Genomic DNA, 26,417 nt, shown 5'->3' on the forward strand with positions numbered 1-26,417 from the left:
GCCCTAAGCACAGGTAATCTTAGGGGCGTGGTTTTTCTAGCCTTGGTTTTGGTACAAGCATGTAGCTTCAGCAAAGAACTCTGAAAATAAAGTTTACTGTTTCTTACAAGAAACCAGCTCGGTGACATAAGTTAATTACACAGGGCCTTGATGTAACTCATCTGAAAGATGGTACCTCTGATAGTGCAGCACTCCCTCAGCACGGCACTGAGTGTCAGCCTCAGTGCTCAAGTTTCTGGAGTGAGACTTGAACCCACAACCTTCTGACTCAAAGAGAGTGCTAACTAGGCCATGGCTGACTAATTTATAATATTTCTGTTTTATTATATTCAGTTTCGAAGGGGTTAAGTCCCAAGGCTGGGTATAGAATGTTATTCCCCCTGTTAACTGGCAGCCTGAAAGTTTGTTTTGATTTAAAGTGGTAACTAGTTAGAGCTGCGGATGTCAGTGTTGTCTTTGTGTCTGGGTTCCTGAAGCTGTGAAAGGAGGTAAGGTCCCTGGTGTCAGGAGAAGTTAAACTGATGGAAAAAAGCGGGTAGATGCCAGGAGTGAGGAACAACCCACAGACTCGGTACTGATAGAGGATCCCCACATCAAGCAAAAACCCAATCATCCTGATTCCCACTGACTCAAATAGAGCCACACTCCAGAACCACCATCTTCTTCTTGAGTGTTGGTCAATGGGGTTAGGTCAGGTGTTTCTCACGTGTCGGTGCAGACTCAATGGGCCGAAGGGCCTCTTCTGCACTGTGAGATTCTGTGTGAGTTCTCTGCCAAAAGACAGGTCTGACCCCTATTGCCACGAGCTCCAATACAGGAATGGCAAAGAGGCAGATCCCAAATCCACTCCAGCCAGAACAGGGATCGAACTCCGTGCTGTTGGCAACAATCTGATCCACACCAGCCGTCCAGCCAACTGAGCTAACAGGCCTCCCAAGGAGTCTGAGTTTCTGTGGCAACATCCACGTTTAAATGCATGTTGTAGTCTGGAGCTATGGATAGTGATGGTCGAGGCTCCATTTTCTTTCCATCACATGACTGACCAAGAATCTCTCCTGATCTTACCGCCTGCCACTGCCGTGTGTTGGAAGGATTTACAAGTTCATTTTCAACCTGTTTGGCTGTGTTATAAACACACCTTCGTTGGCCATGAAGTCTTGGAGTGGAACTTAAACCCAGAGCTTCTGGCTCAGAGGCAGGGTCGCTACCCTCTGCACCTCAAGATCCCATTTAATAACCATCTACTGTCTGAAAATCCCTGGTATTCCTCAGTGATATTGGTCTGTATTGTAAACTCCCACCACTAGATGTGTTATGTCTGGAGGAGTGCCCTTCTATAAAGCTGGAGAGGGACATGGGGTCAGGCAAGGCGTGAGCAGCAGAGCGAGGGGTCAGGTAAGGGATGTAGCATCAGATGAGGGGTAAGAGGTCGGCAGAGAAGTCTGGCGAGGAGTGCAGGATCACTCTCCCAATCTCTACCCCAGTCACAGTGTCAATTTCTGAGTTACACTGACTCCCCGAGTCATAGGGTCAGTCTCCGAGTCATAGCCACTCTCCCAGTTACAGAGTCAACCTCCAAGTCACAGTCACTCCCCAGTCACAGAGTAAACCTCTGAGTCATAGTCACTCCCCAAACATAGAATAATTCACCAAGTGGCTTATGTGAAGCATAAACACCAGCATGGATTGGGCTGAATGGCCTGTTTCTGCACTGTAATTCTATGTATGTAACTTTTTGTGGTTGGATTTTAACTCACAATCTCTGGATTGTTAATCCAGCATCATAGCAATTCCGCTGCCATATCTGGAGGCTCATTTATTGAAATGCCTTTTGATGCCTTCTTAAGGCTTCGGTCTTTCCCTTGCAACCCTTCCAAATTTGCAAGCCTTTATATTTCTATTCTTTTCTGATTCTCACCCCAATGACTGTCAGGCCATGACTGGCCAGGCCATTGGTCCTGACTGTCACTGAGCTGATTTAATTGGTTTTTAATTACATCTTCCAGTTGATGACACCCAGTTCAAAAGGACGGCAATGTATCACCCATAAAGAACAATGGCGTCTTTACCAGGTTTAATCTAATTTGGAACATAGCCCTTTTCATTAGGACGAGATACCTCAGTGTCTTGTGGTTCCTGCCTCATGGGGTTTTCTTGCAATGTCCTCATACTTTAACTGAAAACTGCTTGCATTTGCAAAATTGAGAGTTTAAAACATACATTCCTCAAAATCAATGATTCCTGTTGTTTGATTATTATATGGATAACTCAAAAATACATCAATCAAAAATCATCAATGACATAGGTTGTTAATAACAAAACTTATTAATTACATAATTCAATGAAGGCTTATTATTAACTCAGTGATACAATAATGCAGGATGCAAAATGGCTGAAGCTTTGTGTTATTAACTCAATCAAAACACTTGGTTTTAACAGATTTCTTTTAATAAAAACAGACTCCTCTACTTAAAATCTAATTCTAACCACCCCCAAAACTACCTAGAGAGAGAGAGATGGGGAGCTAGGAGAGAATTACTCCCTCTCTCTCTCCTGTGCCTCTCCCTCCTGTGCATGTGCTGAACCCACCACTACACGTCATTGCTGCCTTGGATGCTGTGGGTCTTCCTCTTCTGATCTGCTGTCAAACACATCCGAGGCTACACATCCCACATTGATGTTGTCAGTTTGAAAGCCTCCGAGGATGAAGAATACTATTCCCACACTAGAAATCTCTGTCAAACATTTACCAGGGGGAACTCCAGAAATATTTGGAGCCATTTGAATTTTAAACAATATTCCATGTGGTGCGTAAAATGGTGACTGTCCTCAAACCTTTACTTACATATGATGACACCAGAGGTCACATTAATATGGGAAGCCACAGTGGAAAAAGGGATTTATCCAGACATCCCCCTTTTTGTTTGTATGTTACTCCACATAAGTAGTCTATAAAGAAAATGATCACACTTGAACAAAAAAACTCATTGTTCTTTCTAGTTTGTTCCAATTTTCCTCTGCCCCTACACACACATTGCACATATAATCTTTAAAGTGTTCAGGTCTTCACTTCCAAATGATATCTCTGCAAATGAAGTGACATAATTTGTGAACACTTTGGAGCAGATAAAAGTGGTTTGAGAAAAATGCTTTGAAGTGGCTTGTGGTCAGATTCTACCATCACTTTCTCTCTCCCAAACAGGTACTTTTTGAAATGTTCACAAGCAAAGAATCGCTTTCTCAATCTGTGCCTAGTGTCATCAGTTTGTGTTAATGATCTGGATGTAAACACAACTGGTTGTCCTTGCTGCATGAGAGTTGCTCCAAGTTCTGTTTCACTGGCATCTCACTGCAGGGTGACTTCATCATTGACATCATTGTACCTCAGCACTGGTGTTGTCGTCACTAGTTGTTTGATGTGAGTGAAAACTGCTCCTTGTTCTGTGTCTCAATACCACTGAACATCCTTTGCAGTGAGTTTGTGTAGAGATTCACACTCTGATGACAGATTGGCTAGAACTTGGCCAGGTATATCCTGTGGTGGGTTCACTGATGTTCCAGGATGTCCAACAACTGTGTGAAGGCTTTATTACAGAACTCACAGCGATATCTCACACCAAAGTCATTAAAAAAGCTGTATCGCAAACCTCACGCTTGAATGGTTACTCCCTTGTGTGGAACCTCTGATGGAGCAGGAGTTTAGATGACTGTAAGAATAATTTGTTGCACATCTCACACTTCATGGTTTCTCCCTTGTGTGGACTGTCTGATGGACCAGGAGCTTTGAAAATTTCATGAAGGCTTTATCATATACCTCACACTTGAACTGTTACTTCCGTGTGAATACGTTGATGTACATGGAGGGTTCGAGACTGCAAGAATGATTTGTTACACACCTCACACGTGAATGGTTTCTCCCCTGTGTGAATGCGTTGGTGTACACGGAGGATTCGAGACTGTGAGAATGATTTGTTACACACCTCGCACGTGAATGGTTTCTCCCCTGTGTGAACGCGTTGGTGTATGCGGAGGCTCGATGGTCGGGAGAATGATTTGTCACACGCTTCACATGTGAATGGTTTCTCCCCTGTGTGAATACGTTGGTGTGTGCGGAGGTGCGATGAATTCGAGAATGATTTGTCACACACATCGCATGTGAATGGTTTCTCACCTGTGTGAATGCGCTGGTGTGTGCGGAGGTGTGATGAATTTGAGAATGATTTGTAGCACATCTCGCACATAAATGGCTTCTCCCCTGTGTGAATGCGTTGGTGTCTGCAGAGCTCCGATGACCGTGAGAATGATTTGTTACACACCTCACACGTGAATGGCTTCTCCCCAGTGTGAATGCGTTGGTGTGTGCGGAGGTGCGATGAATTTGAGAATGATTTGTTGCACACATCGCACTTGAATGGTTTCTCCCCTGTGTGCATGCGTTGGTGTGTGCGGAGGTGTGATGAATTTGAAAATGATTTGTCGCACACTTTGCACATGAATGGTTTCTCCCCTGTGTGAATGCGATTGTGTCTGCAGAGCTCTGATGACCTTGTGAAGGATTTGTCACACACCTCGCACGTGAACGGTTTCTCCCCTGTGTGGATGCGATGGTGGACACGGAGCTCCGTTGACCGTGAGAATGATTTCTCACAAATCTCGCACATGAATGGTTTCTCCCCAGTGTGAATGCGTCGGTGTCCCCAGAGCGCCGATGGATTTGAGAATGATTTGTTGCACACCTCGCAAGTGAATGGTTTCTCCCCTGTGTGAATGCGTTGATGTACACGGAGGCTTGATGACTGCAAGAATGATTTATCACACACCTCGCAAGTGAATGGTTTCTCCCCTGTGTGGATCCCCTGATGGATCAGGAGCTTCGATAACTGTGTGAAGGCTTTGTCACACACCTCACACTTGAATGGTCTCTCCCCAGTGTGAATGCTTTGGTGTGCACGGAGGTTTGTTAACTGCGAGAATGATTTGTCGCACACCTCACATGTGAATGGTTTCTCCCCGGTGTGAATGCGTTGGTGTACACGGAGGTTCTGAGACCGTGAGAAGGATTTGTTGCACACCATGCATGTGAACGGTTTCTCCCCAGTGTGGACTGTCTGATGGAGCAGGAGTTTCGATGAATCTGAGAATGATTTGTTGCACACCTCACACTTGAATGGTTTCTCTCCTGTGTGAATGCGTTGGTGAGTGCGGAGGTTCGATGAGTCAGAGAATGATTTAGCACACACCTTACATGTGAATGGTTTCTCCCCTGTGTGAATGCGTTGGTGTACACGGAGATTCGCTGACTGCGCAAATGATTTGTGGCACATCTCACAGGTGAATGGTTTCTCTCCTGTGTGGATCCTCTGGTGTCTCAGGAGATTGGAGGAATCAGTGAAATGCGCCTCACAGAACTCACACCTGAGGAGTTTCTCTCCTGTGTGAATCCTCTGATGTATCAGGAGACTCGAAGATGTCACAAATGCTTTATCACACATCTCACACTTAAACCATTGCCCTTCCATGTGGCTGCCCTTGACTTAACAATGGTTGTTAAAGATGCACTTTGTGTTAGAGGATCTTATGAGCCTGTGGAGTTCTCCTCACACACCTCACACTTGAACAGCCTCTCACCTATCAGAATGAGTCAGTGGTTCATGAGGTTTGATGAATGATTGAATCTCTCACCACACTAGAAGCCCACTCACACTTCTTCCCAGCCTCATCCTGACCGATCGCCCACAGCCGAACGTTCAGAAAGGTTGGTTCTGATGGAAGGTTTCACGCCACTGACCAGTTTCAGATCTGATGATATGTCAAAACTCCCTGACCCGACCGATTTCCAGATGATGGTTTCACTGCCCAACCTTCTCTGTGTTGAGCAATGATGTAAAGGGACTGGATGTCTTCCCACAGTTGTGCAGTTGTTCCTTGGGTGATGGGTCAGGATCTATCTGCGATGTCTATCCTCTCTGTATTCTCTGGTGTAGTACGGTGCAATCCTTCTGTAAAACAGGAAAAGGAAACATGATTTCCTCCAACTCCCTCTCCTCCTTTGCTGAAGAGACTGACTCCTCAGTTAGAGACTGTTCCACTGTGACTGCCAGTCTGCTATTCCCCTGTGTGGGGATCAGATGCAAGTCCTTTCTTTTTCCTCACTTGACTGTCACACACCCTCTGTTTCCAGCAGGGACACTGGACAGTGACCAGGAGCAGATAACGTGGCTACTTTCTTTCCACCACCCAGCCCCCCGTCTTCCCAGGCACCATGAGGACAATGGAAAAGACAGTCGGGCGGAGTGTAAAACGGGCTATCAATTCACGGTGAGCTCGAGTCGCGTTGGTGAAGAATAGTTTTACCCTTAGGGTATGTGTTTAATATAAAAAACACTCAGGAAAATGTTAATTCAATGGAGATTTTGTTTCCAAAATTATTTGAGAAAAACACACTGGACAGGAAGTGCTAGAAGCTAAGGAAGATATTGCTTTAGTGTAGTTGATTAAAGGGTTCTGGTTTATCCTGGGAAATTAGATTCACTGCACTCGCTCAGACTGCACATCCCAAATTCAGCTATCAGCCACAGCACTGGGCAAAAGTGTCTCCAGGTATGGCAGCCAAATTGCTATGGTGCTGGATTAACAATCCGGACGTTGAGTGTTCAAATCCAACCACAGAAAGTTGTATATAGAATTACAGTGCAGAAACTGGCCATTCGGCCCAGTTGGTCCATGTTGGTGCTTATGCTTCACATGAGCCTCCTCATCTCACCCTATCAGTATACCCTTCTCCCCCAAGTACTTATCTAGTTTCCCCTTAAAGACATCTATGCTATTCACCTCAACCACTCCATGTTGTGAAACTGAATTTAATACATTTTGGAACATAATCAAAATAAAAACATGAAAACTTTCAGGTTGTCCTAAAAACCTAAATATTCTCCTTCAGAGAAGGGAACCTGCTACAACTGCCTGGTTTGGTCTACACGTGACTTCAGTCCCACACAACATGTTTGACGCTGAACTACCCTCTGAAATGGCTGAGCGAACAATGATAAACAATCACTATAAAGTCCAAAAATAAGAGGAAAATCGGGTAGATCTGGACAATCCTGGCATTGTCTCCTCCATCACCATCCCTCGGTATATCCCATCCCACTGGCAGGTGAGGAAGTCTCAATATTGATCCATGGAGTCTCATGGCTTCAAGTCAAAGTTCAAGGTGAACTACCACTCCCCTCCCAACTGATGAATGAGTACCATTTTAATCACCACCAGGGAAGTAGGACTAAGAACAGATTCCAAAACTGGGTATCCATGAGGTGCAGTGAGCCAACAGCAGCAGCAGGATTGTATTCCACCACAATCTCACAGCCCAGCACAGCCCTCATTCCATGATTATCATCAAATCAGTAGATAGACATGCCAGGAACAACACTGAGTATACTTTAGAGTCCAGGTTTGGACCAAGTGAATGGACTAGAGGGCTACATGCAGGCTAAACACCAAGAGCAGCAGGTAATAAACAGAGCTAAATAGCCGCACAACAACAGATCAGAGCAAAACTTGGTCATCTTACGACACCTTTTCTAGAACTGTGGGCAACCGGTCATGTAACAGGAGAAGGCGGCTCCATGAACATTTCTATTTTCAACCATGTTGGAGCCAGGTACAAGACAAAAGGCAAAAATAGTGAGTGGATGATCAAACCCAGCTCATCCTGGGGTTTTGGGAGAATTCCCCTCCATGCCACTCAGTTCCTCCCCACTGTCAATAAGGCTCAAGTCAGGAATTTGTTATCAATGTGAAGTTTGCAAGATTGTTATGTTTTAAACCGTCTTTGTAATTTAAGGTAAAACAGAATACCCTGGAAAGGGTGATTGGTAAGAGGTTGCACAACTCTGCCCAGCAACAGGCTAGATTGTCAGGTGGTGATTTGCTGAGCAAGATGCAGAATCATCACTTTAAAACAAAGGCAAGAGCAGCTAGGGCTGACAAGTCTCCGAGATTTGAATGGAAATAGAGAGAGGGAGTGAGACAGGACTCACTGAGAGACCAAGGACTGCAGCCAGCATGGTCAGCAGAGGGGAGAGGGTGTCCTTTCCATGGGCTACCAGGTAGAATGTGGAAGAGAACACAGTCTCTGCTCAAAGAGGGGCACCCCATAGCAATCGAAAGACTGAAAGATTCATCCTGGCGTTGCCGGGGAAGGAATCGCTGAACAGGACCTAAGTGTTGGCAGCTGTTTTGGAATGCCTGTGGAGAATCAAACACTTTTTGACGGTCACTCAAAGTTATCGTTCAGTGAAACGGGGAGAAGCTGAGGGTGATGTTGGACTGGTTCTTGTAACAACTGTAATTCTGCAGATAGCGGGGCAGGAAGTATAACTGTGGTGTGGGGTGTTCAGTCATGTTAAAAGTTAAAGGGGGGTATCTTTTTTCTCGTATAGTGTATTAGTGGCCGACTAGATATTGTTTAGCCACTATTCCTTTTAGTTGTTTTGTCTCTAAATGCCTTAAAATTTGAAATCTTGTCATATGATCTATTTAAATTGTCACAAATAATTCAAATCTCTTTAAAGGGTCATCGATCTCTACAGGGATGTAACAATCCCTCAATCAGCACCACTAAAAAACAGATTATCTGGTCATTATCACATTGCTGTTTGTGGGAGATTGCTGTGCGCACACTGGCTGCTACATTTCCTACATTACAACAGTGACCACTCTTCAAAAGTATTTCATTGGCTGTCAATAGCTTTGGGACATCTGGTGGTCGTGAAAGGCTCTATATAAATGCAAGTCTTTGGCCAGAGTTTTATGTCCCGCAGCAGGCGCGCGCCACCTACCTCACTGCACGGGATTTCACTTGGCAGACATGCGCAGAAGTTAGAAGAGCGCCCGCTGACAATTAGGAGGGCAATTAAGCCCATTAACAGCCCAAATGTTAGCGATTTTTTTGTGACCCGTCCAACCTTACAGTTGGCGGATGGGTCAATTGGCCAGGCAGGCTTTACATTTTTGATGAAACCTCATACAAGGGCGGGATGAAATCTCTGTTAGGATTTAAAATAAAAATAAATATCTGGGGGCTTTTTTTTTAATGGGTTATGCTTTCAGGTGCTTGATTGTGCTGCGTGTTCATTTTTTGCAGCATTCTTGTGCTTTCGTTTATTATTTGGCGGTCTGCCTTTTGGGAGCTCAGTGGAAGCGCTCACCAGCACTCGCGGTGACATTGGCACCCACCCACTTCCCGCTGCCAACGGCACTGCTGAGCCTTTCTCCAGGCGCATTTCATGCTGGCTGGCCATTAAGATCGCAGTCCGCAGTCAGGGGCCAATCGCAGGCGGAAGCGCATTTCACGTGCATTTCCAGGCCCACCGATTGCGTAAGCCTGACGAGGGAAAAATTCAAGCCTTTCTTTTTTTCTGAGGCAGTTACAGAGATGGGGGGGGGGGGGGGGGGCGTTGGTGGGAGGTCTTGGAGGAATTCGAAAAGACAGAAAACATCCAGATCCCAACACACAGACAGAACTGACCATTCACAGTCCACAGGATAATAACCAGCTCCCAACACACACACACACAACTCAACAATAGGAAATCAGTAAGAATCCTCAGACACTCTGCACCTCCCAGATAATTACACCTCACCTTCTCATATTCAGTAATGAGCCATCAACAAAAGTCAGCCTGTAAATCAGAAGGGAAATGCTTCCAATAAACACACTCAATATCCAACACACAGCTCCAGGCAAACAGTTCAGCACAAAGCACCGAGTAAACAGCTCTCTCAGCTGGATGTTCTCACACAGCATAAGGGGCATTTCCACAGCTGATTCCCCACAGGATAGTCAGGCTGCCTGAAGATTAGTGTGGATATTATGTTATGTAATTATTATAAATTCTGTTTCTTCACTCACCGTCTCTCACTTGGTTTTCAGTCCCTACAGGAAGTGAAGCAGGAAGAGGAAGAGGAGCGAATGGGCAGAGTGGGTGGGCTCTCTGATTGACGTGTCTCTCAGCCAATCCAAATATTTCTGGAGTAACATGAGTTTCCTGAAGCTTGGGAAACTGACCGGTGAAACGGAGGTAACTTTGAGCAGATGAGGTGGGGATTTAAACTTGTCATTGTCCCATTTGAATAAAACCTCACTTATTGCAGCTGCTGTCTCAGTTCCCCCTGATAAACGCTTGACAGAGATTCCTAGCTTGAGAAAAGAATTTTTCACCCCCGGGGGGCTTTCAAACTGACAACATTCAAATGTGAAGTGTCTGACAAATCATAGTCGCATTCTTCGCACCCCAATGCATTCACACAGGAGAGAAAACATTTATGTGTGAAGTGTGTGACAAAACATTCTCAGTTCCTGACTCACCACACACACCAAAGCATTCACACAGGTGAGAAAGCATTTATGTGCGAGTTTTGTGATAAAGCATTTGTGACTACTTCAACCCTTCCGAGACACTACTGGATTCACACAGGGTAGAAACCTTTCAGGTGTGAGGTGTGTGACAAGGCTTTCACACAGACAGTGTAACTCCTAGTCCATCAACACACTCACACAGGGGAGAAAGCCTATTGGTAAATCATTCTCGCACTTCCCGCACCTTCACATACATGCACACAGGGGAGAAACCATTCAGGTGTGACTTTTGTGATAAAGCTTTTGTGTCATCTTCCACCCTCCTGAGACACCAGAGGATTCACTGGAGGCAGAAACCCTTCAGGTGTGACATATGTTAGCTGGCTTTTACCCATTCCTTCCATCTGCTGACACATCAGAAGATTCACACATGAGAGAGTCCCTTCAAGTGTGAAGTGTGTGAAAAATCGTTTTCACAGTCATCGATCCTCCGAGCACACCAACACACCCATACAAGTGAGAAACCATTCATGTGTGAGGTGTGCAACAAATCATTCTCAAGGTCATTGAGCCTCCTACTCCATCAGCACAGGGGATTAACCCTTCAATGTGAGGTTTCACACGGAAGAAACTCTTCAGCTTTGATGTTTGTGACAAGGCTTTCACGCCCTCCTCTGATCTTCTGAAGCATCAGTGGATCCACACTGGTGAGAAACCATTCAGGTGTGAGGTGTGTGACAAGGCTTTCACACAGACAGCGTAACTCCTAGTACATCAACACACTCACACAGGAGAGAAAGCCAATTGGTATGAATTCTGTCATAAAGCCTTCACATAGTTCTTGGACCTCCTGGAACATTGGCGAACCCACAGGGGAGACAAATCCTTCCAGTGTAATGTGCACCAGGATTGTTTCACTGACACTGTACACCAACGTCTCCACACAAACTTGGAGCCAGGTAACCATCTTCCGTTGCACTGAGAGTTGTCGGTGTTTACCCTCCAGTGTTCACACAGGGGAGCTATTGTTCCAAAGCACTATGTCTCAGCAGTGTCTGTCTCGAACCTCTCCCACCATCAGTCCAATCGTTTCAAGGTCAATGTAACCGTTGACCAGATTGCCAAAAATTACCAAAAGAAGACATCAATATGTATAGAAGCTTCTGTATAAACTCAGCATCCTTTCAGTGCAGCGTCAGAACAAGTCACTCACTGACTCTTACTCTGACCAAGAAGGCAATCAGATACTCAGTGGTTAGAAAGGCTTCAGCTTCTGATCTACCAGCACAAGCTCCTGGGGAGGAGCCATTCCTAGTGTAGTAATAGAGGGACTTCAGTTAGGCTTAGCATCTCTAGTCTGTGGAGGGGGACTATCAGCCAGGAATCCCATTACATATGAACATACGAATTCTGCCATTCAATAAGATCAGGGCTGATCTGATTGTGGCCTCAACTCCGCATTCCACCTACCTCCGACAACCTTTGGTTCCTTTCTTACTCAAGAATCTATCTTCCTCTGCCTGAAATATATATCTCTCCAGAGTTTCAAAGATTCACAACCCTCTGAGAGAAAGAATTTCTTCTCATCTCCATCTTAAATTGGAGACTCCTTTTAAAATTGTGTCCTCTAATTCTAGTCTCTCCCACAAGGGGAAACACCCTTTCCGCATCCACCTTGTCAAGTCTGCTCACTATCTTATGTATTTCAATAAGATCACCTCTCATTCTTCTAAACTCCAATGGATACAGACTCAGACTGTCCAACCTTTTCTCATAAGATAACCCCAAACCCCATCCCAGGTATTGGTTGGATGAGTTTTCTCTGAACTGCTTCTAATGCTTTTATATCCTTTCTTAAATAAGGAGACTTTAGTACTTTAGAACAAAAACAGAAAATGCTGGAAAAACTCAGCAGGTCTGACAGCATCTGTGGAGAGAGAAAAATAAAGTTAACGTTTTGAGTCCATATGACCCTTCTTCATAGCTGAAGAGAAGTGGAAATGTGATGAAATTTATAGTTGAGCGGAGGTGGGGCAGGTGGAGCTGGATAGAAGGCCAGCGATAGGTGGGGACAAAGGAGGGTTTGACAAAGATGTCATGAACTGAAGGAACAAAGGGATTGGCATAAAGGTAAGAAAGCAGAATATGATTATAGCAGAACAAGGGTAGCATTGTGTAAAATGACAACATGGAACAAGTGACAGTTGGCCCTGTAGGGGATAGGGTGGGGGGAGGGGCAGTGGTGGGGGAAAAAGGATAGAAAATGGGATAAAAAAGCGGATAAAACTACTGATAAATGAATAAAAATAAAATGTGGATAAAAATTCATGTAGAAGAAAGGAGATTTAAAAAAAAGTGGGTGAGGACGGAGGAAAGTTCATGGTCTGAAGTTGTTGAATTCAATGTTAAGTCCAGAAGGCTGTAGAGTGCCTAATCGGAAGATGAGGTGCTGTTCCTCCAGTTTGCGTTGGGCTACACTGGAATTTTAGATGTGGTCTCACCAATACCCTGTAGAACTGTAACAAAACAACCCTACTTTTATATTCCATTACCCTTGCAATAATCAACATAATTTAATTTGCCTTTCTAATCACTCGCTGTATCTGCATATGAGCTTTCCCTGATTCATGTACCAGAACACCCAGATCCTTCTGTATCTCAGAGTTCTGCAATCCCTTGCCATTTAAATAATATGGTGCTTTTCTATTCTTCCTGCCAAGGTGGACAAGCTCACATTTTCCCACATTATACTCCATCTGCCAAATTTTTGCTCACTCACCTACCCTATCTATGTCTCTTTGCAGACTCCTTATGTCATCTTCACAACTTACTTTCCTACCTATCGTTGTGTCATCAGCAAATTTAGCAACTATACATTCAGTCCCTTCATCCAAGTCATTGATATAACTTGTAAATAGTTGAAGCCCCAGCACTGATCCCTGTGGCACTTCTGGAAATCTAAGTACAGCACATCCCCAGGTATCTCTTTATCCATGTTGCTTGTTATTTCCTCAAAGAACTCCAATAGATTAGTCAAACATGATTTCCGTTTCACAAGACCATGCTGACCCTGCCTAGTTGCATTGAGATTTTCTAAGTGCCCCGCTATACCCTCCTTAATAATAGATTCCAGCAATTTCCCTACAACAGATGCTAAGCTAACTGGGCTGTAGTTTCCTGCTTTCTGTTTCCTTCCTTTCTTGAATAGAGGAGACACATTTGTGATCTTCCAATCTGAATGGACCTTTCCAGAATCTAGGGATATTTGGAAAATTAAAATCAATGCATCTACTATCCCAGGATGAAGTCCATCAGGACCTGGGGATTTCATTCAGCTTTTAGTTCCAATAATTTTCTCAGTACCCTTTCCCTGGTGATTTTTAATTGTTTTAAGTTCCTTCCTTCCTTTCAAATCCTGATTCACAATTATTTTTCGGATATTATTTGTATCCTCTACAGTGAAGACAGAAACAAAATATCTGTTCAATTCATCTACCATTTCCTTATTTTCCATTATTGATTCCCCATTCTCACTCTCTAGAGACCAACGCTCACTTTACTGACTGTTTTCCTTTTTAAATACCTGTAGAAACTCTGACTGTGTTTTTATATTTCTAGCTAGTTTTCTCTTGTACTCTAATTTCTCCCTCTTTATTAATCTTTTACTCGTTTTTGCTGTTCTTTATATACCGTCCAATTTTCTGACCTGTCAGTCATTTTTGCTTTTTCTCTCAATTTGATACTATCTTTAACTTCTCTAGTTAGCCATGGAAGGTGTGTCCTCCACTCAGTTTTTCTTTATCACTGGAATGTCTCTATTCAGTGTATCCCCAAATATCTCCTTAAATTTATGCCACTGCAACTCTAATGACCTATCATTTAACCTAATTTCCCAGTTCACTTTAGCTGTGTCTTCCTGCCCTCATAATTGCCCTTATTTAAGTTTAAAACAGTTGTCTTAGATCCTCATCGGTGATCCCAGCTGGGAAGTCAGGGGGAGGGCAGGATGTGTCTTGGCTGTGACAATCTCCATTGTCTCACAACATTCACTGTCTGGGTCTACACATGCTGAATGGCCACTCGAACAGAGCACTAGAGGCCAATCAGTGTCCACAGTCTATACTCCAGGTCAGTGCCTTGAGGACTGGAAGGAATATGAGATGAGAAATAGTGCGCCAACCCTTCAACAGCAACTTGCATTTATACAGCATCTTTTATATAGTAAAATGTCCCAAGGCGTTTCATACAGACATAATCAGATAAAAATTAACACGGAGACAAAAAAGGAGATACGAGGAGGGGATGTCACTGTGTCCCTGGGAGGATTTCCTCAGCCACAGGAAGTAGATGATTTAGGAGAATGTGTCAGGATTTTCCCTGCTCTGGATAAGAGGGAAATATCGCAATAGTTTCCACAGCATGATTTATCTCCCTTCTGGAAGATTGTCACATTCCTGAAGTCAGGGGATTTCTATTGCCTCCCAAATCCATAGGGTGATTTCATGGAGTCTTGATGTGAGCAGAAGTTCACCAGCTTTGAAGACCTCAGCTGGAATACAATCAGGGCCACAGGCTTTGTTGTTTTTCATCTGATTGTTTGTTGCAGCTCTCCCATTAATGGTGACTCACCCATGGATTCTACCACAGGCACTGGGGGATAGACTGGAGGATATCAGCTGTCACTGTGGATTCATGGTTGCGAAGTCATTCAATATATTCTTTCCAGCATTAACAGGTGACATTGTCATCCTTCAGAAGAGAAACACCATCCTGTGAATGAATGGGATTTTGTTCATTTGACCTTGGTTTATAAATGGCCCCAGTGAGTTCAAATCATATTTGCATGTCACGGTGACCAACATATTGTTGGATCTGTTGGGCTTTCTCTTCCCCTGCATGTCCTCTATCTTCCAGATTTGGCTTTGAGCATCAGCCTTGAGCAGTTGAAACGCTGCCTTCTTGAATTGCGACCTTCGGCTGCTTGAAGGTTGATTGTTTTTGTTCCAGGTGGTCATATATTTGAGTGTCATGTTTGTCGAGCCAGTCCTGGTGACGGCGATGCTGGAACCCAATGGTCTGGACACAGGAGTTTAGTACAGCTGACTTTATTTGACTCACTGTTCAAGAATTGAGTTGGATGTGTGAATCTTTTCCAGATTGGTCATGATCTGTACCTGGAATTCCTCTCTTCGGTCGGGCGGTTTTAGGGCTGAGACATTGATTTTCTCCCTCTTGGACTTTTGAGCCTTGTGATGTCTTGGTGCTGGGTGGATGTTCATCACCAATCGAGCAAGTCGATGACCTGTCCAGCAGACATGAGTCCCCCACATGGATCAAGTGATACAGACATCACATAGAACTTTGACTTGGCTTTAGACCTTCCAGAGGAACCTCCAACATGGTCTTTATTGCCAGACAAATCCAAGAAAAATATCGAGAACAACACCAAGAACTCTTCATTACATTCATTGACATGACCAAAGCATTTAACTCAGTAAATCGTGAGGCTCTGTGGATCGTGCTCCAATGATTTGGATGTCCAAGAAACTTCATCACAATCCTGCAATTGCTTCATGATGATATGACTGCAACTGTCTTGAGTGGGAGATCTGAAACAGAAGCCTTCAAAATCCAGACTGGTGTCAAGTAAGGCTGTGTGATAGTCCCATTCTATTTACAATCTACCTGATAGTGACTATTCACCTCATCGAAGATCAACTGCCCTCTGGTGTCAGTATTAAATACCATCTAGATGGGAAACTCATTTACCGCAGTCACCTCCATGCCAAAACTAAACTGACCACCACAGGTACACATGATCTACAGTTTGCAGATGACTGCAGTGTCATTGTCCACTCTGCAACAAATTTGCATCCCTATCTTGATCTTGTGTGTGTGTTTGTATGATGGAAATGAGATCCGTCCTGTGTCACTAAAGTTTGGGGTTATTTCTGACCATCGGAATTGGGAGCCAGACTAAAGCACAGGGATTTTAAAGAAACTTCTGTCTGTAGTATTCTGAGAGAGTTTCCCCTAATGTGAGTGCGTGTGTTAGTAAAGTGAGCCAGCTCTCAGGAGTAGGTGTGGGATAGAATTGAACCCTGCTTTAGTTGGTGATGTGAATTATAGACAGGTCCTCTTCAGGTGACAGGTGTTTGACTAATACCATGGGGAATGTTTGTACTCGCCTGTCTGGGAGGTCTACTATCCTGAGTGTTGAGGGAATGGGGGCGAGTCTCTACAGACCCGAGTTCCCTCAGCCCATCATACCTCAATGTAATAACAGTGTTATATATTCACCTTACAATCTTACAAGATTCATTTCATGTTCTGGGAAAGACCTTGAGCAATTTTCAAATGCTTTATTATTTTGGTCGATTCAAAGTTTGGTGTAAGCTAGATATTGTGTTGCTGTTTTTCTGTTTCATACATCACCTGTATGGACTTATAAGTCACAATAAGTTCACTTTTTTAACTTAACCCAAATCACCTGATTTACAGCATGGTGTGTTCCTATTCACTGAAACACGCAGGAGTCTATAGTAATGCAAAACAAAAACAGAATTACCTGTAAAAACTCAGCAGGTCTGGCAGCATCGGCGGAGAAGAAAAGAGTTGACGTTTTGAGTCCTCATGACCCTTCAGCAGAACTGAGTGAAGTTAGGAGAGGGGTGAAATATAAACTGGTTTAAGGTGGGGGGGAGGGGGGGGGGGAGAGAGAGAGAGAAAAGTTGGTGGGGAGGGGGTGGTTGTAGGGACAAGCAAGCAGTGATAGGAGCAGATAATCAAAATATGTCACAGACAAAAGGAACAAAGAGGTGTTGAAGGTGGTGATATTATCTAAGAGAATGTGCTAATTAAGAATGGACGGCAGGACACTCAAGGTACAGCTCTAGTGGGGGTGGGGTGGAAAGACTGACAGGGTATTACAGTTATAGATTTAAAAATAATGGAAATAGGTGGGAAAAGAAAAATCTATATAAATTATTGGAAAAAACAAAAGGGAGGGGGAAGAAACGGAAATGGGGGTGGGGATGGGGGAGGGAGTTCAAGATCTAAAGTTGTTGAATTCAATATTCAGCCCGGAAGGCTGTAAAGTGCCTAGTCGGAAGATGAGGTGCTGTTCCTCCAGTTTGCGTTGGGCTTCACTGGAACAATGCAGCAAGCCAAGGACAGACATGTGGGCAAGAGAGCAGGGTGGAGTGTTAAAATGGCAAGCGACAGGGAGGTTTGGATCTTTCTTGCGGACAGACCGCAGGTGTTCTGCAAAGCGGTCGCCCAGTTTGCGTTTGGTCTCTCCAATGTGGAGGAGACCGCATTGGGAGCAACGAATGCAGTCGACTAAGTTAGGGGAAATGCAAGTGAAATGCTGCTTCACTTGAAAGGAGTGTTTGGGCCCTTGGACAGTGAGGAGAGAGGAAGTGAAGGGGCAGGGGTTGCATCTTCTGCGTGGGCATGGGGAGGTGCCATAGGTGGGGGTTGAGGAGTAGGGGGTGATGGAGGAGTGGACCAAGGTGTCCCGGAGGGAACGATCCCTACGGAATGCCGCCAGGGGGGTGAAGGGAAGATGTGTTTGGTGGTGGCATCATGCTGGAGTTGGCGGAAATGGCGGAGGATGATCCTTTGAATGCGGAGGCTGGTGGGGTGATAAGTGAGGACAACGGGGACCCTATCATGTTTCTGGGAGGGAGGAGAAGGCGTGAGGGCGGATGCGCGGGAGATGGGCCGGACACGGTTGAGGGCCCTGTCAACGACCGTGGGTGGAAAACCTCGGTTAAGGAAGAAGGAGGACATGTCAGAGGAACTGTTTTTGAAGGTAGCATCATCAGAACAGATGCGACGGAGGCAAAGGAACTGAGAGAATGGGATGGAGTCCTTACAGGAAGCGGGGTGTGAGGAGCTGTAGTCGAGGTAGCTGTGGGAGTCGGTAGGCTTGTAATGGATATTGGTGGACAGTCTATCATCAGAAATTGAGACAGAGAGGTCAAGGAAGGGAAGGGAAGTGTCAGAGATGGACCATGTGAAAATGATGGAGGGGTGGAGATTGGAAGCAAAATTAATAAATTTTTCCAGGACCTGACGAGTAATACACAATACATAAGCAGAATGTATAGTAATACACTCTGACTCAGAGAACAAGGTTGTGGGTTCAAATCCAACTCCAGATGGATTATTCCATGAACGTGGATTAAAGTTGTTGTCAGGGCCACACGAGTAATTCCTCAGTCTCTGGGCTCCCTGTACAAACCCAACCCACCATTTATTGAAACACAAACATATTGTAAAATGAGTGAAGAAATTATCCTGTAGATGTTTACACACTGCACTGATCATGAAGCCAATCAGACCACAATGTACCACCCTTAAGTAAAACTGCTTCAATTGGTCACACAATTTTTAGTAAATTTATAACATACTAAATGCTTTAGTAAAACTCATGTTCAATATGCAACAACCAGAAGTGCACAGGTTGTCGCCGAGTATTTATGTTAGGTTGTGTCGGTTTCATTAGTGTAATTCGGCTGAAATTGACAGTATCAGGAATTTTAAATGTAAGCTTCATTGTTAATTCAATGGAACATTTGTGATCTTTGATGCTGGTTTACTGAACATCACCCAGGAAGCTGGTTCAAACCACAGAAATGACCACGGTCCCAGATGGGAATAATGAGCGTGGCAAGTTTCTGCTGAAGGAGAAAAATAGGAAAAAGAGAGAGATGGAAGCGAGATCGGAGGGGAGGAATGGAGGAAGCGAGCAGAGGAGAGTAAATTACTCCCTTTCTCCTGTGCCCCTCTCTCCTGTGCATGTGTTGATCCCACCACTGCAGGTCAGCATTGCCATGAATGTTGTGGGTCTTTGTCTTTTGATCTGCTGTCAAACACATCCGAGGCTACATATCCCACATTGATCTTGTCAGTTTGAAAGCCTCCGAGGATGAAGGTGGTGAGGTTTAGGGTAGCCATGCAGCGCACTAATCTCTGGCCATCCAAGCGGTGGCCAGCACTCCCATACAGTGCGCAGAATTTTACGGTCCCGCTGGTCAGCGGAGTTTAGAATGGCTCGCTGCATTTTATGGCCCCGTCCCCGCCGTGGTGAAGCCATAAAATTTCATAATCCATAAAATTTAGTAATCTCTGTCAAACGTTTACCGAGGGAACTGAGACAGCAGCTGCAATAAGTGAGATTTTATTCAGATGGGACAATGACAAGTTTAAATCCCCACCTAATCTGCTGCTCAAATTCGTCTCCGTTTCACCGGTCAGTTTCCCAAGCTTCAGGAAACTCATGTTAATCCAGCAATATTTGGAGCCTTTTGAATTTTAAACAATGTTCCATGTGGTGTGTAAAATGGTTACTCCCCTCAAACATTTACTTACATATGATGTCAATAGAGGCCACATTAACATGAGAAGCCACAATGAAAAAAGGGATTTATCCAAACATCTACTTTTCAAAAAAAAGAATAAAAACTGCATGCACTATCATTTTGTATATTGGTGAGCGTGTTGGTTCCTCAGAGGAGTGCAGTCAAGTTTGTGGCACCATGAGTGGCTTTGCTGTACAGGAGGGGAGTAAGGGGCGTGTGAGGAGACCGGCAACTACACCAGGCTGAGATGGAGACCAAGTGAGTAGAGAATTAGGCTCATGTGGAATTCGGTGCACGGGGGAAAGAGATGTGATATACATAGAATAATTCCTAAGTTGGGAACAGAAGCAGCTGAGCAGAAACAGACCTGGTGTAAACCTCACCTTCGCAGCTGAGGTTGATAAAAAAAATCAAACAGTGACATCACAGGAAAACCGTAAGTTCACTGGTTCATAAGAAATGGCTGTTCGGGAGTATCTTTAAATAGCTGTAAATTAGTAAAGCGTATTATTTTTAAAGTAGTAGCTACTTGGATTTGAGTAAGAAACACTAAGAATAAGGAGAAGTCAGGGCCAGTAATGTAAAGTAATATAAGTAAACCAAAGTAAAATAAAGTTAATAAAAACAGAAAATGCTGAAAAAACTCAGCAGGTCTGACAGCATCTGTGGAGAGAGAAACTGAATTAACGTTTTGAGTCCATCTTCTTCAGAGCATTTCAGATTTCCAGCATCTGCAGTATTTTGCTTTTAAAATGAAGTTAACCTAAGAGAAGTAAAGTTAAGACACAGCAGGGCAGCTCAGTCATGTGGAATGCATGTCCTATAATATATGGGAAGTCGAGTACCGCATGTACAGGAAGTGCTGCCAGCTACAGAAACTTGAGCTCCAAGTTTTGGAATTCGAGCAGTGGCTGGAGTCATTGTGGTGCATCCGTGCGGCTGAGAGCTACATGGATAGCACATTCATAGAGGTGGTCACACCGCAGGTTTGGAACATGGAGGCAGAAAGGGAATGAGTGACTGCCGCCAGGCAGTCCAAGGGAACCAGGCAGGTATTGCAGGAGTCCCCTAGGATCCTGCTCGCTAATCGGTTTTCCATTTTGGATACTGATGAGGGCGTTAATTCCTCCGAGGAGCGCACTCAGAGCCATGTTTGTGACACTTCGAGCGACTTGGCTGTAGAGGAGGGGAGGAAGAAGAAAGGAAGAGCAATAATGATAAGGGATTCATTAATTAGGGGAACAGACAGACCTTTCTATGGCCATAGATGTGACTCCAGGATGGTAAGTTGCTTCCCTGGTGCCAGGGTAAAGGATATCACCGAGCGGCTGCAGGACATTCTTCTGGGGGAACGTGAGCAGCCAAAGGTTGTGGTCCATGTTGGTACCAATGACTTAGGTAAGAAGGTGGATGTGGTCCTGCAAACAAAATTTAGGGAACTAGGTAGAAGATTAACAAGCAGGACCGCAAAAGTAGTAATCTCAGGACTATCCCAGTGCCATGTGCAAGTGAGTACAGAAATAGGAGGATAAGACAGATGAAGGTGTGGCTGGAAAGATGGTGCAGGATGGGGGGGGGGGGCTTTAGATTCCTGGGACACTGAAACTGGCTCTGGTGAAATGGCACCTGTATAAGCTGGAGGGGTTGTACCTGAACAGAGCTGGAACTGGGTTCCTTGTGGGGTGTTTTGCTAGTACTGTTGGGTAAACTAACTTGGCAGGGGTGTGGGAACCAGGAGAGAATATTAGGGAGTAATACCAAGGTGCACAAAATACTGGAAGAGACAGATAGCATTAGAATAGTGAATAGTAAGTTAATAGGTGGAGTAAGAGAGAAAGTAATGAAGTCTAAATCAGGGTTATACCGCAGGTAGGTGAATGCACAGAGAATAGTAAATAAGATTGGTGAGTTACAGGTGCAGATTGCCATGCAGAATTATGATCTGTTGATAACAGAGCCTGTCTCAAGGAAGGGCAGGACTGCATGTTAAATATTCCTGGGTACAAGGTCTTCAGGAAAGATAGGAAAGGAAGAAAAGGAGGAGTGGCTACATTGGTTAAGGAGAGCATTGCCGCACTGGAGAAAGAGAATGTCCCAGAGGGTTCAAGGACAGAATCAATTTGGCTAGAGCTAAGGAACAAAAATGGTGCAATTACATTGCTCGTTGTAGTTTACAGACCGCCAACTAGTGAGAAGGATGTAGAGAAACAAATCTGCAGGGAAATTACAGAGAGGTACAAACAATTATTCAGGAAAGAATTAATAGTCACATGGAAAAATGTGGGTTGATTAGGAAGATGCAGCATGCATTTCTTAAGGGAAAATCGTGTTTAACGGTAGCATCGTTGATCCAAAATTATCTGAATAATAGGAAGCAGAGAGTAATGGTTAATGGATATTTTTCAGGCTGGAGGAAGGTTTGTAATGGAGTTCTCCAGATGTAGGTATTGGGACCATTGCTTTTCATGATATATATTAATGATCTAGATCTTGGTGTGCAGGGGACAATTTCAAAGTTTACGGATGATACAAAACTTGGAAGCATTGTAAGCTGTGAGGAGGACAGTACAGAACTTCAAAAGGACATAGACAAGTTGGTGGAATTGGTAGATAGGTGGGCAGGTGAAGTTCAATGCAGAGAAGTGTGAGGTAGGAAGAACATGGAGACAATATAAAGCAAGGGCTACAACTCTAAAGGGTGGGCAGGAGCAGAGGGACCTGCGTGTACATGTGCATAGATCATTAAAGCTGACAGGACAAGTGGAGAGAGCAGTTAATAAAGCATACAGTATCCTAGCTTTTGTTAATAGGGGCATAGAGCACAAGAGCTAGGAGGCTATGCTGAACTTGTATAGGACGCTAGTTAGACCTCAGCTGGAATATTGTGTACAGTTCTGGGTGCCACACTTTAGGAAGGATGTGAACACATTGGAGAGAATGCAGAAGAGGTTTACGAAAATGGTTCCAGGGATGAGAAACTTCAGTTTTGAAGATAGATTGGAGAGGTTGGGACTGTTCTCCTTGGAGAGGAGAAGGCTAAGAGGAGATTTGATAGAGGTGTTTAAAATCATGAGGGGTTTGGACAGAGTAGATAGGGAGAAACTGTTCCCGCTTGTAAAAGGATCAAGAACGAGAGGGCGCAGATTTAAAGTGATGTGCAAAACAAGCAAACGCGATGCGATAAAAAACTTTTTCACACAGCAAGCGGTTGGGGTCTGGAATGCACTGCCCAGAAGTGTGGTGGAGACAGGCTCAATCAAGGCATTCAGGAGGGCATTAGATGATTATTTAAATAGAAACAATGTGCAGCGTTAGGAGGAAAAGTCAGGAGAATGGCAGTAAGTCATAATGCTCATTCGGAGAGCCAATGCAGACACGATAAGCTGAATGGGCTCCTTCTGTACTGTTAATGATTCTGTGGTGTTCTCTGTGGCAGGTTACCCCACATACATAGTCCATAAAGAGAATTATCACCAACAAACAAAAAACTTTGTTCTTTCCAGTCTGTTCCAATTCCATCTCTGCCTACATGGCAGGTTGCACGCACAATCTTAAGTGTTCAGGTCTTCTTACGGAATGTGTGCCAGTTGTTGTTGACTGTTCATCCGGTGTCTGCTGGTTCCTGAGGTGATGTTGTCTCTCTGGGGAATGTTGTTGCTGTGGCGAGTGTTGTTGCTGTGGTAATTGTTGCTGCTGATCCGTTGCATTTATAGGGGAACAGTTGACCTCTGGGACTGATGGTCGTTCAGTTCCTTGCTCAGTTGGTGAAATCAGATCTGCCTCATCAGCTGTCTGCTGAGAAGGAGCAGCTTCTCCAGTTGCACGTAGATGTCTGCGGTTGTGACGATAGATCTGGTCCTTCACTTTCACCGTCTACGATCAAGGTGACAACTTCTCTACACAGGTCTCAAGTTGCCAAGTGAGCTGACTTTTGTTGAGTGTGTTGAATGTTTTCACTCTGACCGGCTCTCCAACTCTCAGCTCTGGCAACGATGTGGCAGCTTTATCAAAGTGAAATTTGTCTTTCTGTCATTTCACTTTGACCTTGTCACTCACTCCCTGTTACTGCTTCTGGACTCAGTAGTTTTTTAGCTGTTGGAAACATAGTCTGGTTGCAGCATGATATTGGTCACTGGACTGGACAACTTTCCATGCCTTCAGTAGGTGTGTTCCTCCACTCTAAGGTTGCTTTGTCCACATCTGTGCTGGATCTAGTCGATTTTTTGATGATCTGTTTGGCAATTTTCACCACTGCCTCAGCCTTTCCATTTGACTGGGGATAGTGTGGAGATTATGTGTAGTGCTGAATTTCCCAATCATTCATTAAGTGTCTGAATTCTTCTCTTGTGAACTGAGGGCCATTGTCACTCATCACAATGTCAGGAATGCCTTGGCGACTGAAATGTGCTTTCAGGCGTCTACAATCTCACTGGTAGTTGTTGACGTCAGCTGGTCTAACTCCCAGTAGTCTGAATAGTGGTCGACTGTGACGAGATAATCAGTTCCAGTGAGACTGAAGAGGTCTACTCCAAGCTTCATTCATGGTCTGTCTGGGATGTCATGAATCATGAGTTCTTTATCTTGTTTAGATTGATGTTCATTACAAACATTGCACTGGCTGATGTGGTCCTTAATCTCATTGCTCATGTTTGGCCAGTAGAGAACTTCTCTTGCCTTCCTCAGACTAGACTCGATTCCTTGATGGTTTGTGTGGATGCGTTTCAGCATCTCTTTTCTCATCTCTTTAGGGATAATGACCCTAGTCCCTTTGTACAAGATGCCATCTTGGGTGATCACTTCATCTCTGTCTGCCCAATACTCTCTTACAGCAACAGGTGTGTCCTTGATGGTTTCAGGCCATCCTTTCATCACAACTTCCTGTAACATTTGAAGAGTTGTATCTCATTATGTAGTTTGCTTGATCAGATCTGATGCTTGTCTATCAAATTCAATGTCTCTGCTGGGTTGATGACTTCCACAGCATGTTGTGCTGTTGCTTCTTGCTGAATCTGGAAGATTTCACACTCTGTACTAGCATCATCCACTTCCTTCAAAGGGAGTACAGCTCTTGACAGCATGTTGGCAATGACTTGGTTGGGTAGTCCATGTGTGGGTTCGCTGATGTTCCAGGAGGTCCAACAATCGTTTTAAGGCTTTATTGCAGAATTCATACTAACAGGGTTTCTCCCTGTGTGTGTGCATTGATTCACACTGATTGACCTTGTCACACACTGCACACCTGAATGGTTTCACACCAGTGTGAATCTGCTGGTGCTTTAGAATCGGAGGTTTGGACGAAAGCCATGTCATAAACATTGTCCCTGAAGATTTATCCCCTCTGTGAATCCTCTGGTGTCCCAAGAGGGTTGAAAACGTCTTGAAAACTTCATCACAAACCTCACACCTCAAGTGTTACTCCCCTATGTGGATCCTGTGATGGAGCAGGAGTTTCGATGAACTCGAAAATGATTTGTTGCACACCTCACACTTGAATGGTTTCTCCCTTGTATGAATGTTTTGGTGTGTGTGGAGGTTTGATAACTGTGAGAATGATTTTTCACACACCTGAATGGTTTCTCCCCGGTGTGAATGCGTTGGTGTACGCGGAGTCCCCCTAAGTCTAAGAATGATTTGTTGCACACCTCACATACAAATGGCTTCTCCCTGGTGTGAATGTGTTGGTGCACACGGAGGGCTGATGACCACAAGAATGTTTGGTTGCATACCTCACATGTGAATGGTTTCACCCCTGTGTGGATTGTCTGATGGACTTGGAGTTTCGAAAACCTTGTGAAGGCTTTGTCACATGCCTCACACTTGAACGGTTTCTCCCCTGTGTGAATGCGTTGATGTTGCAAGAGCGTTGATGACTGTGTGAAGGATTGGTCACACACCTCACACATGAACGGTTTCTCACCTGTGTGAATGCTTTGGTGGGAATGGAGGCTTGATGATTGTGAGAATGATTTGTTGCACACCACACACGTGAATGGTTTCTCCCCAGTGTGAATCCTCTGGTGCATCAAGAAACTGGAGGATTGAGTAAAAGCCATTTCACAAATCTCACACTTGAAGGGTTTCTGCCCTGTGTGATTCCTCTGATGTCTCAGGAGGCTTGAAGATGTCACAAAAGCTTTATTGCACAACTTGCACTTGAAGGGTTTCTCTTCCATGTAGCTGTAGTTGTGTTCACAGTGGTTCACAGATGCACCCTGTGTGTTGGGAGATCTTATGAGCCTGTGGAGTCCTCCTCACACACCTCACAGTTCAACAGCCTCTCACATGTAGGAATGAGTCAAAGGTTCATGAGGCTCGATGAACGATTGAAGCTCTCACCACACTTGGAGCCCACTCACACTTCTTCCCAGCCTCACCCTGACCGATCGCCCAAAGCCGAACCTTCGGAAAGGTTGGTTCTGATGGAAGGTTCCACACCACTGACCAGTTTCAGATCTGATGATCTGTCAAAGCTCCCCTGACCCGACTGATTTCCAGATGATGGCTGCACTGCCCAACCTTCTGTGTGTTGAGAAATGCTGTGAAGGGACTGGATGCAGTTGTGCAGTTGTTCCTTGGATGATGGTCAGGGTCTATCTGTGGTGTCTATCCTCTCTGTATTCTCTGGTGTAGTACGGTGCAATTCTTCTGTAAAACAGAAAAAGGAAACATGATTTCCTCCAACTCTTTCT

The 26,417-nt window shown here is 44.5% G+C and overlaps 4 protein-coding genes and 1 pseudogene across 10 annotated transcripts in view; 2 read left to right on the forward strand and 3 right to left on the reverse strand.

The window, feature by feature from the left end:
* The window catches only part of LOC144695212 (uncharacterized), a 303,141-nt gene that overhangs the window by 201,520 nt on the left and 75,204 nt on the right, over positions 1-26,417 (forward strand). The gene's annotated exons all lie outside the window — the stretch shown is intronic.
* LOC144695208 (uncharacterized) overlaps positions 1-26,417 on the reverse strand; it is a 267,173-nt gene that overhangs the window by 192,632 nt on the left and 48,124 nt on the right. The window lies entirely within an intron of this gene.
* The window catches only part of LOC144695200 (uncharacterized), a 177,647-nt gene that overhangs the window by 76,200 nt on the left and 75,030 nt on the right, over positions 1-26,417 (reverse strand). The gene's annotated exons all lie outside the window — the stretch shown is intronic.
* LOC144695291 (uncharacterized) lies at positions 1,913-26,170 on the reverse strand. The gene is given in 3 exon segments (XM_078566201.1): positions 1,913-5,492; positions 25,126-25,292; positions 25,295-26,170. Coding segments are annotated over 3 exon segments (2,451 nt in total). The 5' UTR covers positions 25,902-26,170; the 3' UTR covers positions 1,913-3,815.
* Positions 7,483-11,198, forward strand: LOC144695459 (uncharacterized; annotated as a pseudogene).

Source organism: Cetorhinus maximus, chromosome 21, assembly GCF_964194155.1.
Source record: "Cetorhinus maximus chromosome 21, sCetMax3.hap1.1, whole genome shotgun sequence".
NCBI classification, from domain to species: domain Eukaryota; kingdom Metazoa; phylum Chordata; class Chondrichthyes; order Lamniformes; family Cetorhinidae; genus Cetorhinus; species Cetorhinus maximus.